General features: G+C 49.7%; 1 protein-coding gene across 11 annotated transcripts in view; it reads left to right on the top strand.

Moving 5' to 3' along the window:
- Positions 1–13,499, top strand: part of Atp2b2 (ATPase plasma membrane Ca2+ transporting 2) — a 104,589-nt gene that overhangs the window by 62,112 nt on the left and 28,978 nt on the right. For all 11 annotated transcript variants that reach the window (XR_009591912.1, XM_060383950.1, XM_021637680.2 and 8 more), the window contains 2 exons: positions 10,090–10,331; positions 11,042–11,276. Coding sequence is in view for 10 of the 11 variants with exons in the window: in XM_060383950.1 (XP_060239933.1) it covers positions 10,090–10,331; positions 11,042–11,276 (477 nt within the window). In the remaining variant the exon portion in view is untranslated. The remainder of the gene's footprint in view (positions 1–10,089; positions 10,332–11,041; positions 11,277–13,499) is intronic.

The following is a 13,499-nucleotide window of genomic DNA, read 5'->3' as shown; positions in this document are numbered from 1 at the left end:
AACATGCAAGAGGAGATGGTTGTAAAGATAGTGTCTTTTCCTGGGGCGGGGACAAAAGCTTGGCCAAAGACTCAGGGCTCTGGCCAGGGTATAACTCCTATAGGCTGTTTAACCCAAGATATGAAAGGCTGTTTTTCTGTGCTCTTGGTATCTCCTGGAGGCTGTATGTATTTTGACAGTGAGCAGAAATTGAGTCATGTCTGCTCCAGTTGAATAGACTCCTGAGAAATACTAGGTGGAGGTGGAATAAGTGACTTGATAGGTAAATAAATGTATTATCATTATCAATGGGGTAGAGGAGAGGGAAGAGTAAGAAGGAGTGATGCTGTGGATAAGTGGATGGAGAGAAGCTGTGAATGGAAAGAGAAGGGATGGGTGAATTTTGATGGATGTGGGTGGGCTGATGAACATGAGTGAGGGATGAATGGATGAATACTGGTGAGTGGATGGATGGACTGTTGGATAGAGGGGTGGGTGGATGAGTAGATATGGGTCATTCTAAGTGCATAGATGGTTGAATGGATGTGGGTGGCGAGGTGGGTAGATAGATAGAAGTGGATAAACTAATGGATGGATAAGGGTGGATAGATATATGCATGTGGGTGGTTGGTGGAAGAATGGATGGTTGGATGGATGGATCGATGAGGATGGGTGAATGTTAAAAAATGGGTGGATGGATGAACACGGGTGAGTAAATGGATCGAGGTAGGTAGGTAGAATGGGTAGGTAGATGTGGGTAGGTGGATGGCTACACCATCCACCACCAGTGAGTGAGTGAGAATTAGTTGGTAGGAGTCTCGGGACGATCCACACACCTCTTCCCATGACAGCAGGAGGTAGGCCTTGACCCCAGATCCAGACTATAGCTGCACCAGTGCTCAATTGCTACCTCCAAAATGCTGAACTTGACTCTTCCAAAACGGCCTTTGATTACAAAGTCTGCATTCAGTGATCCAGAGACCTCTTGGTTTTCTTGTACCTTTTATTCTTTAGAAACCAAACAAGCAGATCTGGGGTATAACTCAGTTGGTAGAGTGCTCGCCCACCATTCACGAAATCCCGTATGCAATCTTCAGCATTGCATAAACCAGATGTGATGCTCACACCTGTAGTCCCAGGACTCCAGAAGGTGGTAAGACAAGGAACAAAAGTTTAAGGTGAGGGGCTGGAGAGATGGCTAAGATGATAAAGAACACTGTCTGCTCTTCCAGAGGTCCTGAGTTCAATTCCCAGCAACCACATGGTGGCTCACAAGCATCTATACTGGGATCTGATGCCCTCTTCTGACATGCAGGTATGCATGCAGATAGAGCACTCATACACATGAAATGAATAAAATCAGAAGGAGGAGGAGGAGGAGGAGGATAAGGAGAAGAAGAAGAAGAAGAAGAAGAAGAAGAAGAAGAAGAAGAAGAAGAAGAAGAAGAAGAAGAAGAAGAAAAAGAAGTTGTTGTTGTTGTTTAAGGTGTCTTTTCCTGGTTACCATATAGCAGAGGGACCCAGAGAATTCCAGAGGAACTCTCCAAGGGGTAGAGGGGCAATGGTATTCCAGGCAGGTACAGCCCCACACAGACCCTCAAACCTAGAGATACTCAACTCATTCTGGAATCATGAGGATGAATGGTAAAGCTCGGAAGCTAAGAGGTTCTAGGCCACAGATGATCCTCTGGTAGCCTCTCCCTTAGCCCCTAGTCTTCAGGAGACCTGCTGAAGCCCAGATGGAAGGTGTGTGAGGGCTGAGGCAGCAGGCAGGGAGGGGCCTTGAAGGCCAGCTTCAAGCTCAAGTACCCTTCAGCGAACAGGAGTGTTTTCTTTCCACTCTTAGTGTGTGCATGGTTACAAACTAGACTTGACCTCCAAGGAAGGCTGTGTGAGTCATCGTTTTGTCACAAATTGCTTCCCTGCCTCAGAAATCCTACCGAAAGCTCTTTACCCACACGCCTTTGCCTTTGTAGTCTGCAGCTCTTTGAACCTCAAGATTCCTGACTCCTTGTCACCTTGCCCGCCTCAGAGACAAAAGCCAAGTGTTCCAGTGGAAATGGCCTTCCTCCTGAGTCAAACAGCTCTCTGCTGTCTTGGAAGGACATGCTCTTCTGCCCACATTCACTCTTGTCTAGCGGATGCCCCTGAGCAGACATGGGCTCTTCAAAGCAGGCAGGCCTTGGTACTCCACATTTGAATGTTAGACAGAGGATGGCTGTGTGAGAGCTGAAGCCATGAGAGAGCCCACAGAGGACTGTGAAAAAGAACCTCCCCAGAGGTGGTTTCTGAACAGATGAGCCAAATTGCCTTGTTAGAAGCTCCGGGTTCCAGGGTACCTGTTCCTAAGGTGGCCACAGAGCCACCTACCTGACCACGGGGCCTGAGGAATGCCCAGATGGTAGAAAATATCTGCCGACCGTATCACCATGAGTCATGGAGCCGGGCTGATAGCAGGGAGGCAGAGTTAGAATGAAGTGGCCATGGGAAGGAGCGATGCCCTTGAACCAGGTCCTGGCTCCAAACCCAGGGGCCAGTCTCACTCCCAGTGAGTCTCAACGGCTCTTAGTCAGACTACGCTCTGCAGCTGGACCCTGGCCAAGACAGGAGCACCAGAGAGTGTGGGAAAACCAAAGGGGGGGGGGCTTTGCAGGTGTGAAGGAGGTGGTGGCTTAGGGTGCATGAGATGACAGGAACCAGCATGTTAAACTCCTGGTTTTTGTCTCTTACAAACAGGATCCCTGGGGAAAGATGTCAAGAGTTAGGGAATCCAGATGGGGATAATAGATCCGATTAATGGTTCTGATAGAGCTATTCATCCCAGTATCCCACCCCTCAACCTATGCCCTGCACTCCACTTGCATACCGATACCTCACACCAGTCCACACACCTCACGCCAACACACTCTCACACCAGTCCACAACTCACACCAGTCCACACACACCTCACACCAGTCCACACACACCTCACACCAGTCTATACCCTCTCCCCAGCACACACTCCCATTCCAAAACACGCACTACATGTTGCTACATACTACATGTAACATAGGATACCACGTGTAATACACGGCACGTGTGTACCGCACAGCACAGCACACACAGCAAATGCTGCGCAACACACAGCGCCCTTTTCCACCCAGCCTCATATAACACATCGAGATGAGCAGCATGCATAGAACATACTCCTTCTACCCCACACCCTCCTGCAGCTCACGCTACACATCACGGCTCACGGTGCAACACACCATGTCTACATACGTTACACACCATCACATACAACATACAACATACAACACACACTCTCCACGGGATGCACATGCAGATACTACAATACATGCGTGACACCCACTTGTAACACATAACACACCTCTCCCAGCTACTACATGCACCATACACCATTGGAATACACCATACACCATTCATACGGCAGACCACAGTCCATATGAGCAGTGAGAATACAGCATAGGGAACTTGGGAAGGTCCTCGAGGATTTTTGCCTCCCGTATCACAGGGATACTCCCCCGTCCTGGACACCCACCCATCCTCCTGTTCCCCAGCCTCTCCGAAAGATAGCATGGCTCACAACGATGGCTCACGTGATAGCTCAGTCACCTTTCTCTCTTCAGGAAACCTAGTACCTGAGAAGCTCTTGGGGAGGCAAGCCCTCACTCAGGTGACAAATCTGGAGGACAAATTCTGCCCAAATTCACCCCAGCTGGTCTCCTGTTGGCGGCAGTCCACACAGGCAGCAAATGTATCAATCAACTGTACAGTCAGTCTCTGGCTGGTCCCCAGTGCTGGAGGCAGGCAATGATGAGCCCACTGCGAAATCTCCCCCACCCCCGACTGTGCCGCTCAGTGGACTCTAAAGAAAGCGTCTGCGGGTATTCCAGAGGGAGACAGAAGCCACCCACAGCTGCCGTGAGTGCAGACCCAGGGACAGGTCCTGGCTCAGCTGCACCTGAGCAATGCCACCTCTCCTCCTGGGCCCTCAGGGCACACAGCTATAGAGTGGGAACAGCAGCCCCACCTCCCGGGAGCCATGAGGATGCAGCCTGGAAGGGCTGTGGACAACTGGTTCAGCAGGAAGCAGTCAGCTTGGGGAGAAATGGCCGTGTCTGGTGGCTGCTCCAGGCATGTTGGGGGCTTTCATTGCCTACATCTGTCCTTAAGGATGTGTTTAGTCCCAGAAAGCCAGTCATGTGGACAATTGCCAAACTGCACTTTATCAACTGGTGTCTGTGTAACAGATACCCAAGAGAAACCAGCTTCACTTTGGTTGTTTTCTGCCTGTGATCAGCAGGGGCCTTTGCTCTGGGCCTATGGTGAGGCCACATATCAGAGTGGATACATGTGTCAGAAAAAGCCAGGCACCATGGTGCCAGGAAGCCAAAGAAAGCAAGAAGAGGAGACTGGAATCCCAGAATGTCCCCCTTTGGGAGACTCTCAGACTCCCACACTGCTCTTCTTAAAGATCCTGCCACCCCCTAATGATTTCAGTTTCTATGATCACTGGAAGTTTTGATCCTTAGAGAATACTTAACACTGAAATCAGCAGTTACCATGGCATTTTGTTGGGTGTTTTTGTGCACGGTATGAAATCTGACCATTTCAACCATCTTTAAACACATGGTTTAGTAAGATTCCATGCATTCCCATGGCCCATCCGTATACTTGTCAACTGGCAAAAACTGGACCTCTGGCTACATTAACACTGACTTCCGACAGCCTCCCTTGAGCTCTGGGCATCAGCTGCTCAGCCCTCCATCTCAGTGAGTTGACACCTCTCAAGATCAGATCATTTGTGTCTGGCTTATTTCCCTTAGCATAATGTCCTCAACTTCATGTCATAGCAAATGTCAGAATTTCCCCCCTCTTTAAGACTCGTAACATTCCTTAGTGTGTGTAAACCAGAGCCATCAGTTGGCTCCATGGCTTTGTTGCCACCAATGTGAGTGCACTAAGGTCTCTGAGTGCCCTGTTAACCATTGTTTTAAGAAGATGCCCAAAAGTGTACTTTACTGTGCAACATAGTTTCTCTACATCAAGGGTTTCGGGGGCTTCCAGCTTTCTGTAGTGTCCACATCATCTCGCCTTCCTACCTACAGCATAAAAGGGTTCCTGGGTGCTCCACATGCTTGCCAACCTGTGTTATTTCTTGAAGCTTTTATTATTTGATAGTATCATCAAAAAGAGCATGAAGTGATGCATGCTGGGTATTTGGTTTTAATTCTATATATTTGGCAATATGTGGGTGTGATGTGTGTGAGCATAGGTTCACACATGCCGTGGCATTCTAGTGGAGGTCAGAGGGCAGCTTTGTGAAGTCAGCTTTCTCCTTCAACCATGCGACGACCAGGACTTGAACTCGGGTCTTCAGGCTTGGCAGCAGGAGCCCTTCCCTTTTGAGCCAGCTCACCAGCCCTTAATCTCATTTTTTTTTCCTAACAGTACTTATTGTCTGTAGTTCTTCAAGTCATCCTGTATTGACCTTCACTGCATTCATTTCTCAGCACCAAAAGATAGAAGCATTGATTGGCTCAGCTACGATAGCCTCCTGGCTATACCCCACACTGCTCAGGGGCTTAATACCCAAACAGAGGTCGGGGGCTCTGGAATGGATTCAGGATACTTGCAGCAGCCCCAGGCCTGGCTTCAGCAGGGACATAGCAAGAGCACCTTGTTTCTTCCCCTCCTCTGGGGTAGGGAAGCTGAGGCCCCTCCCTCCAAGCAGGCACAGTCCCAGCCCCAGAAGCGGAGGCCCATACGAGCAGACACCTCCTGCAGCTGGAACACAGCAGCAAAACCTCAGAGTTTCTCAGGATGAAAAAAGTCAAGAGCGAAGAGGGGAGGGCAGGCGCTTCTTAATAATGCACGTAGGCGATTTCAGAGCTCAAGTTCAGAGAAACAAATTGAATTACGGAGGAGGCAGCTCTGCCATTTGCAACACGGGATTGTTTGAAATCCTTTTAGAGGAAAATTAAAATATTTCACAGAGGGTAATAAAATGCCGGGTGCTTGGCAAGCATGACTGCTCAGCTCTCTTGGGCAAATAAGTAATTAGGTATTTTTATTTAAGGGCTCTGTGTCGTCATTTTGTTTCATTAGCAGAGGGGTAGAACGCTGTTGTGGAAAACAGAAAACTCTGAAATCATCAGAAAGTTAGTTATAAAATTAGTTTTTAAAGTCCAAAACAACTGCATTTTAGTGAGCCAAATTTGTATTATCTCAAATTTATCTTCGATGGGAAGTTGTCTCAAAGGTGCCTCTGCCTCCCCACGACCTGGGCATGGTACATCCTCCAAAGGCACTGAGTCTCTGGTTAGCCGTGCTAGATCACCTGCCGCTCGGCCCCACTCTGCCATCGCTCACCATGTTCTGCTGATGTGGAAATGGCTAGCCTTTTCCCACCTCCTGCAGTCCCTCTGCTCCACAGACGGGGAAGCTGTGCCAATGTGTGAAATGTTCTTTCCTTCTCAGCATCCATGGGTCTTTGGGCCAGCGCCTGTCAATGTCTACATCTCCACATAACTCTAGTCTTCTCCCCAGGCCTGAGCCAGGGTTTCAAGAGTGGAGGGTAAGCTAGAAACATGCCCACTGATGATGGAAAGGTCACCTGGCGTCTTTTTTAAAAATTAAATTTCACTATGTTTTGCTTCTGTACATCTATGGTGCATGTATATGTGTCTGCAGAGGTGCATATGTGTGTGTGTACATAGGTGCCTCTACAGGCCAGAAGAGGGCATCAGATCCCTTGGTGTTATAGACATTTGTGAGCTGCCCAGGATGGGCTCTCATGTCCAGACTCTGGCCTCACGATTGAACAGCAAGCACTTGTAACTGCTGAGCTCGTCTCTCCAGCCCCCAAGCTGGCATCTTGAATGCACCTTTTTCTTGCCCCAAATGCTCTCTTGGGCAAAATCGAGGAGAATGAGGATGAGGATTTCAGAAAGCCCTTTTGGCAGGACTGGTCTAAGACCTAGGCAAAGCTACTTCTGAGATGGAGGGAGCACAGATATGACCACGGCTATTTGTTCTTCTTCAAAATCTCTCCAGACAAAGGGTTATCTCCAGCAGCCATTACTGTTCCAGAAGGCATGCCGCCCAAGTAGCTACACAGTCATTTCTAGTGAGATGAGTGGGTATATGGCTGGGGTTGGAGAGTGCAAGAGGAAGTGTGTGCATTTGCAGAGCTGCACTCCCAACAGCCACTTTTTAACCCCTTTCCTAGTGCCCATGTGCAAGCATCTTACAGTGGCCTACTGTCCTACATCTCCCCAGCCAACTGGTCCACCTTGAACCATCAGCAAATAGTAGGTAGGCACCTACTATGCACTGGGCTCCATGCTTACCCTGGGAACTCGAATACAAGACATGGACCCACACAGGCTGTTTTCAAATCTGAGGAGATATTTGAGTGTGTCCTTAAGGTATTAAGATTACTGAGCTATTGACTTTGCCCACCAGGGCAGGGAAGGGGATTCTTCAGCCCATGTTTTTCTAAGACTCCAGGACAGGAAACGCTACCAGAGGACCAGCAGATGCTGAAGGGTGTGTTAAAGGGACAAGCAGAGGGAAGGGAAAGAGAGAGGAACCAGGATAAAGGATGAGTCGATTGTGTTGCTCTGTGGAGTAGGAAAAGAACACTGGAGTGCCGAACACAAACCAGCATGGCAAAGGGACTGCTGAGTGGCTGAGTGGCTGAGTGACAGCAGGCGTCCAGCCTCCCCATAGGAAGCTTTCGTCAAACAAGACGGAGCTACATGGCCACTCAGACACTGGACTAGACCTCCTAAAGGGGCCACTGTTGGGATGTGTGTGTGTATGTATGTATGTGTATGTGACACGCACACACATGAGCATGCACAAGAGAGCACACGCAATTGTGCGTATTTGGGGAAACAGAGGTCAACATTAGATATCTTCCTCAATCACTGTTTGTTTGTTTGTTTGTTTGTTTGTTTGTTTGTTTGTTTGTTGAGACAGGGTCTCACTCTCTAGCCCTGGCTGGCCTGGAACTTACAGAGATCAACCTGCCTCTGCCCCCTGGGTACTGGGAGTAAAGTTGTACACCACCATGCCTGGCTCCACCTTACTTTTTGAGACAGAGCCTTTCACAAAAGCCGGGCTCAACAAGTTTGCTTAGCTGTCAGGCCAGCGAGCTCCAGAGATTCTCTTGTCTCCACCTCCCCAGCACTTGGATTACAAGTACACGCTCCCTTGTTTACATGTGGGTGCTGGGAGTCCAGACTCAGGTCCTCATTCTTGGGTAGCAGGCACTACACAGCTAAGCCATCTTGCCAGCCCCGTTTGGCCTCTTTTTTTTTTTTTTTTTTTTTTTTGTTCTTGTGGTCTAACCTAAATCAAAACCAGAGAATGATCCACCCACCATGGACTGCTGCTGAGAGGCATGAGATACATGGGACCACCTGGTCTCAAGGGGCTATACTGGGTGCAAAAAAAAAAAAAGCCAATCTCCATCAATGACATACTGTATAATTTCATGTATGTGTCACACTTGATTTGACTGACACGGACTGGGGATATAGCTTAATAGTAAAACTCTTGCTTAGCATGTACAAGGATCTGGATTTGATCTCCAGCACTGCACCAGAAGAAAAGGGGAAATGAGGAAAGCAGAGAGGTGGGAACTAGTGGCTAGAGGCAGAGAGAGGGCACACTGTGGCTATCAAAGAATGAAACAAGGACACACGTTAAACTCTTCTGTTTGGACATCGTGATGCTTCCAGGAGTTGATGCCATGCCTTGAGAAAGAACCAAAGAAACATGTATGCATATGGGTCTGAGTGGGGTTGCTTTGATTGTGTCTGTGCCCCTGCCTTGTTGTGATGTTGTTGCTATGGTGATGTGAGAGGTTAACTCTGGAAGAAGCTGTGAGGAGAGTATCAGTAGTTTTCATCGACAGTTACCTTAAAATCAAATGTCACAATACACATCCAACAGCTTGACAATTGAGACCAGTTCTAGATCAAATGGAAAGTTCTGCAGATGGAAAATATTCAGAGAGATTTTACTTTAAAAAAAGAGAGAAAGAAAGAGAGAGACAGAGAGAGAGAAAGAAAGAAGGAAAGAAAGAAAATCTGGTCGGACATAGTGGCACACGCTTGTAATCCCAGCCCTTGGGAGCCAGAAGCAAGAGGATCAAAAGTTTAAGAACATTTTTTGGCTGTGTGGAAAGTTCAAATTCAGCCTGAGCTACATGAGACAGACCCAGTCTCAAAACAGGCAAACATGAAGAGTCTGAAGCGTTTATGTAGTTGTCTGACTATTTTTATATCACTGTCCTTTTTATTCTGCTGGCTACTGTGCTGGTTGGATTTTGTGAATGTGGCACAAACTAGTTATCTAGGAACTGCAACTGAGAAAGTGCCTCCATCAGATGGGCCTGTAGACAAGCTTTGGGGCATTTTCTTGATTGGTGACTAATGTGGGAGAGCCCATGTGGGAGGCACCATCCCTGGACGGTCCTGAGTTGTGTAAGAAAGCAGGCTACCCAAGCCATGAGGAGCAAGTCAGTAAGAAGCATCCTCCATGGTTTCTGCTGTAGTCCCTGCCTCCAGGTTCCTGCCTCGAGTTTCTGCCCTGGGTTCTCTTGATGATGGACTATTATCAGGACATGTAAGCTGAAATGCACCATTTCCTCCCCAAGTTGCTTTTTTTCTTTTGAGATAGGTTTTCTCTGTGTAACTGTGGCTGACCTGGACTTGCTTTCTAGACCAGGCAGGCCTTGAAATCACAGAGATCCTCCTGCCTCTGCCTCTGCCTCCCCCGAGGGCTGGGATTACAGACGTGCACCACCACGCCAGGCTTCCAAGTTGCTTTCAGTCATGTTTTTTTTATCAAAATAGAAAGCAAACTAGAACAGAAATCATTCATAATTTTAAAAAATAAAATAAATTCTTAATGGCCAGCCCCAGAACCAGGACTAGCCTGAAAACAGAATGTCTCAAAGGCCCACACCTCCGGGTGCCCTGGACTCCTAGAGCTTCAGCCATGCTGCAGCCTCAGGGTCAAAATGATAGCCAGGGAAGGCACTCCTCTGTGGTGAGTCCTGCCCTGCACAAGCCATCCCACCTCTCTCCACAGCCTCCAGAAAAGGAGGGCGCCCTGCCCCGGCAGGTGGGCAACAAGACAGAGTGCGGCCTGCTGGGCTTTGTGCTGGACCTGAGGCAGGACTACGAGCCGGTGCGCAGCCAGATGCCAGAGGAGAAGCTGTATAAGGTGTACACGTTCAACTCCGTGCGCAAGTCCATGAGCACGGTCATCAAGATGCCGGACGAGAGCTTCCGCATGTACAGCAAGGGCGCCTCGGAGATCGTGCTCAAAAAGTAAGCTGATCAGCACAGCCGTGCGCGTCTGGGTCACACGTCACCATCCCCACACACGCTGGACCTAATCAGGTCACTCTCCCCCTGCACCTCAGTCTCCCCATTTGTGCATTAGTCAAGCCCAGAGACTTTCAACCCTGGCTTGTAGTACGTTAGAGTCACCTCCGTGAAAAGAAAAGGAAAGAAGTTGGGCATGGTGGCTCACGCCTTGCATCCCAGCGCTGAGGAGGCAGAGACAGGAGGATCTCTGAGTTAGAAGACAGCCTGGTCTGCCTTGAGCCCCTCTCTCAAAGAGAAAGCAAGAAGGACAGAAGAAAGGAAAGACAGGCAGACCATTGATCCCTGTCTTATCCCAGACAACTCAGATTGGAACTGCGAAGGCTGGCCTACACCTTCGCTTTATTAGATGCTCCCCAGGCAAGCCTGAAAGCCAGGCAGAAAAGCACCAGCCTGGGTTTAGGGGCTTCCAAAGCATCTCATCTGTGGTAATGATTTTCTCCCTAAGTGGAACCTCCTAAACCCTGCATGCAGCAGGCAGCTGAGGGTTCTGAGGCAAATATTGCAAAAAGGCCACCTGGTTGCACCCCTGCTTGTCACCCCTCCCCCCAGGCCTGCTGCCTGCACTGAGGCATCATGGGAGGCGGGTCAGATGGGCATTCAGTAGCCAAGGTAGGTGGGCCTCATTCATCTCCTTCCCTTCCCTCCGCCAGGTGCTGCAAGATCCTCAGTGGGACTGGGGAACCCCGGGTCTTCCGGCCCCGTGACAGGGATGAGATGGTTAAGAAGGTGATCGAACCCATGGCCTGTGACGGGCTCCGTACCATCTGTGTGGCCTACCGTGACTTCCCCAGCAGCCCCGAGCCTGACTGGGACAACGAGAATGACATTCTCAATGAACTCACGTGCATCTGCGTGGTGGGCATCGAGGACCCAGTGCGACCTGAGGTAGGCCCCGATGCCAATGATCTCAGAACGGGGGCAGGGCTAGAGCCAGGCCGGTGAGTAACTTGAACTGTGAGCTTCAGGTCCCCAGGCAACAACAGGATCAGGATCCATCTGCCCTCAAACATTTCCGCACTAAAACGGGCGTAGCCATATTTAGTAACCATCTACTCAGAAGGCCCTGGGAAGATGGAAAGACCACCACCCCTCCTCCACCATCCAGGGTGCTGCTTTGAGTGAGAACAACACTCATACCGCTCCAGTCTGCCTGGGGATTGGTATGTGGCTTGCCTAGCTCCAGAAGCCCCTCCCCCACGGGAGGTAGCTATTGTCCTGATCTGGATCCCAGGCCTCTATTACAGTGGGTTCACAGGGCATCCTCCCAGGGGAACCCAGATCACGGCATTCTGTCGATGTCATGGTCTCTGTCTGCCCAGGAGTGACTGGGCAGTGAGATCCCCTGACCATCCTCCTAAGCCTTCAGCAGGCCTCTGGGAGACAGGACTCCTCGTTAATGGCAGGTCACATTCCCAGCAGAAGGGGCGGGTGATGTCATCCATGCTATGAAGATAAAAGTGAAGTGCCAGGGGGACAGTCCAGCTCCAGGCCTGTCACAGTCACAGAAGAAAGGCTGTGTGGTCCATATCTGCCAATGCAGGATTAGGCTTCATGGAAAGATGTTAGTGCCATGGGCCAGCCGAGCATTCACCTTACCCAGGGTGCCAAGAGAGCACAGGGCTTGAGGCATGGGCAGGAGCTGGCTCCTTTTCCCCTCAGGCTCCAGTGGATCTGTGTAGGCCGTGGCTGTGAGATCTGGTGTTCATACCCAGTCAGGAACACCTTCCTCCAACAATGGTGGATCCAGTATCCTGCCCTGCCCCCATAGTGTTCTCTTCGGGCCCACTCCCTGCTCTCTCAGAGCCCCAGTGGTCCCTTTTTAAAGGTGGAGATAGGTGAAGAGCTGTCTTCCAGGCTCCTGCTTAGTGCTGTAGGACTGTCTTCCAAAGAACAAGTGGAACCAGGTCACAGACCTGGATTTTTACATCCAGGCTGTGATGAGAGGCATCAGAGTGTGAGCTCGGGCATCAGACAGACCTGGATCCCCATGTGCTAGAACTGCTGGACTGTGTGACACTGAGCTTATTATACAACCTCTCTGAGCCATATTGGTAGCTCAGGCATAACAATATCCTCCTCCACGCCCACACACACCTATGAGGTACTGTAAGGGAGCAGACTCTGAGCACCAACACCAGCATATAGGTCAGCAGCCCCCAAAATGAGGCTACCTGATGGACTTCCTAGCTGAGTCATTTCTCAGAGTCCTATATAGGCAACAGTCTTGTCGTCAGAATATGCAGGGGCTTGTGGAATGGATAAATGGATAGATGGATGGATGAATGAATGAATGAATGAGAATGAATTTGATCCCAACTCTTCGGCACTGTTCTTGCTACTCATCTCTATGTTGTCTCTGTCTCTGTCTCTGTCTCTGTCTCTCTCTCTCTCTCTCTCTCTCTCTCTCTCTCTCTCACAGAGACACAGAGAGAGAAAGCAGAAATTTGCCCCTTTATTATGCATTCACAGCCCCTCTTCCTATCTGCCTGCCTGTTGGGGATCTATCTAACCCTCATCCCTGAAGATGATTTTCAGTCTCCTAGGACAGCCGCCTATCACCAGCAGTTGGTGGGCTCATGCCTCCCAGATATGGGTTACCTATTTACACCTTAGCAGAAATCACTAGGCAAAGGTTTATCCTGGCGTGTGTCTGACCCCCACCAGCCTTGGAAGCATCTTTACAGAGGACGACAAGCCAGCATGAAGTGCTAAGGGTTTTGTCTGTGACCCACCCTTGAGAGTCAGTAGCATACTTAACCAACTAAGCATTCCATGAGGTCAAAAACACCAGAAGTGTCTTCTGCCCTCTTCTGTTTTGAATGCTGGTCATTGGCTTCATAACTACTGCAGTGAGTGGAGGTTTGAACCTTGGTCCCACTCGGGCCCTTTTTCCCACTCATCAGTTTATAGATGAGCACACTAGGCTAGACAGATCCAGAGTAGACCTGGTGTTCTGGGCCTTGACCATAGGCAGGAGCAGGGAGAAGCCTACAGAGAACTCCATGCCCAGGACTTTGGAGCAGGGCAGGGCTTAGCCCCTGGCACTTTTTGATGACAACATTGTCATCTGGAGTTCTTGCTTCTGGCAAGGAGCAGCTGGACACGAGT

Source organism: Meriones unguiculatus, chromosome 5 (genome assembly GCF_030254825.1).
Source record: "Meriones unguiculatus strain TT.TT164.6M chromosome 5, Bangor_MerUng_6.1, whole genome shotgun sequence".
NCBI lineage: Eukaryota > Metazoa > Chordata > Mammalia > Rodentia > Muridae > Meriones > Meriones unguiculatus.
The sequence above is the reverse complement of the archived record's forward strand: the minus strand, read 5'-3'. Positions and strand labels throughout refer to the sequence as shown.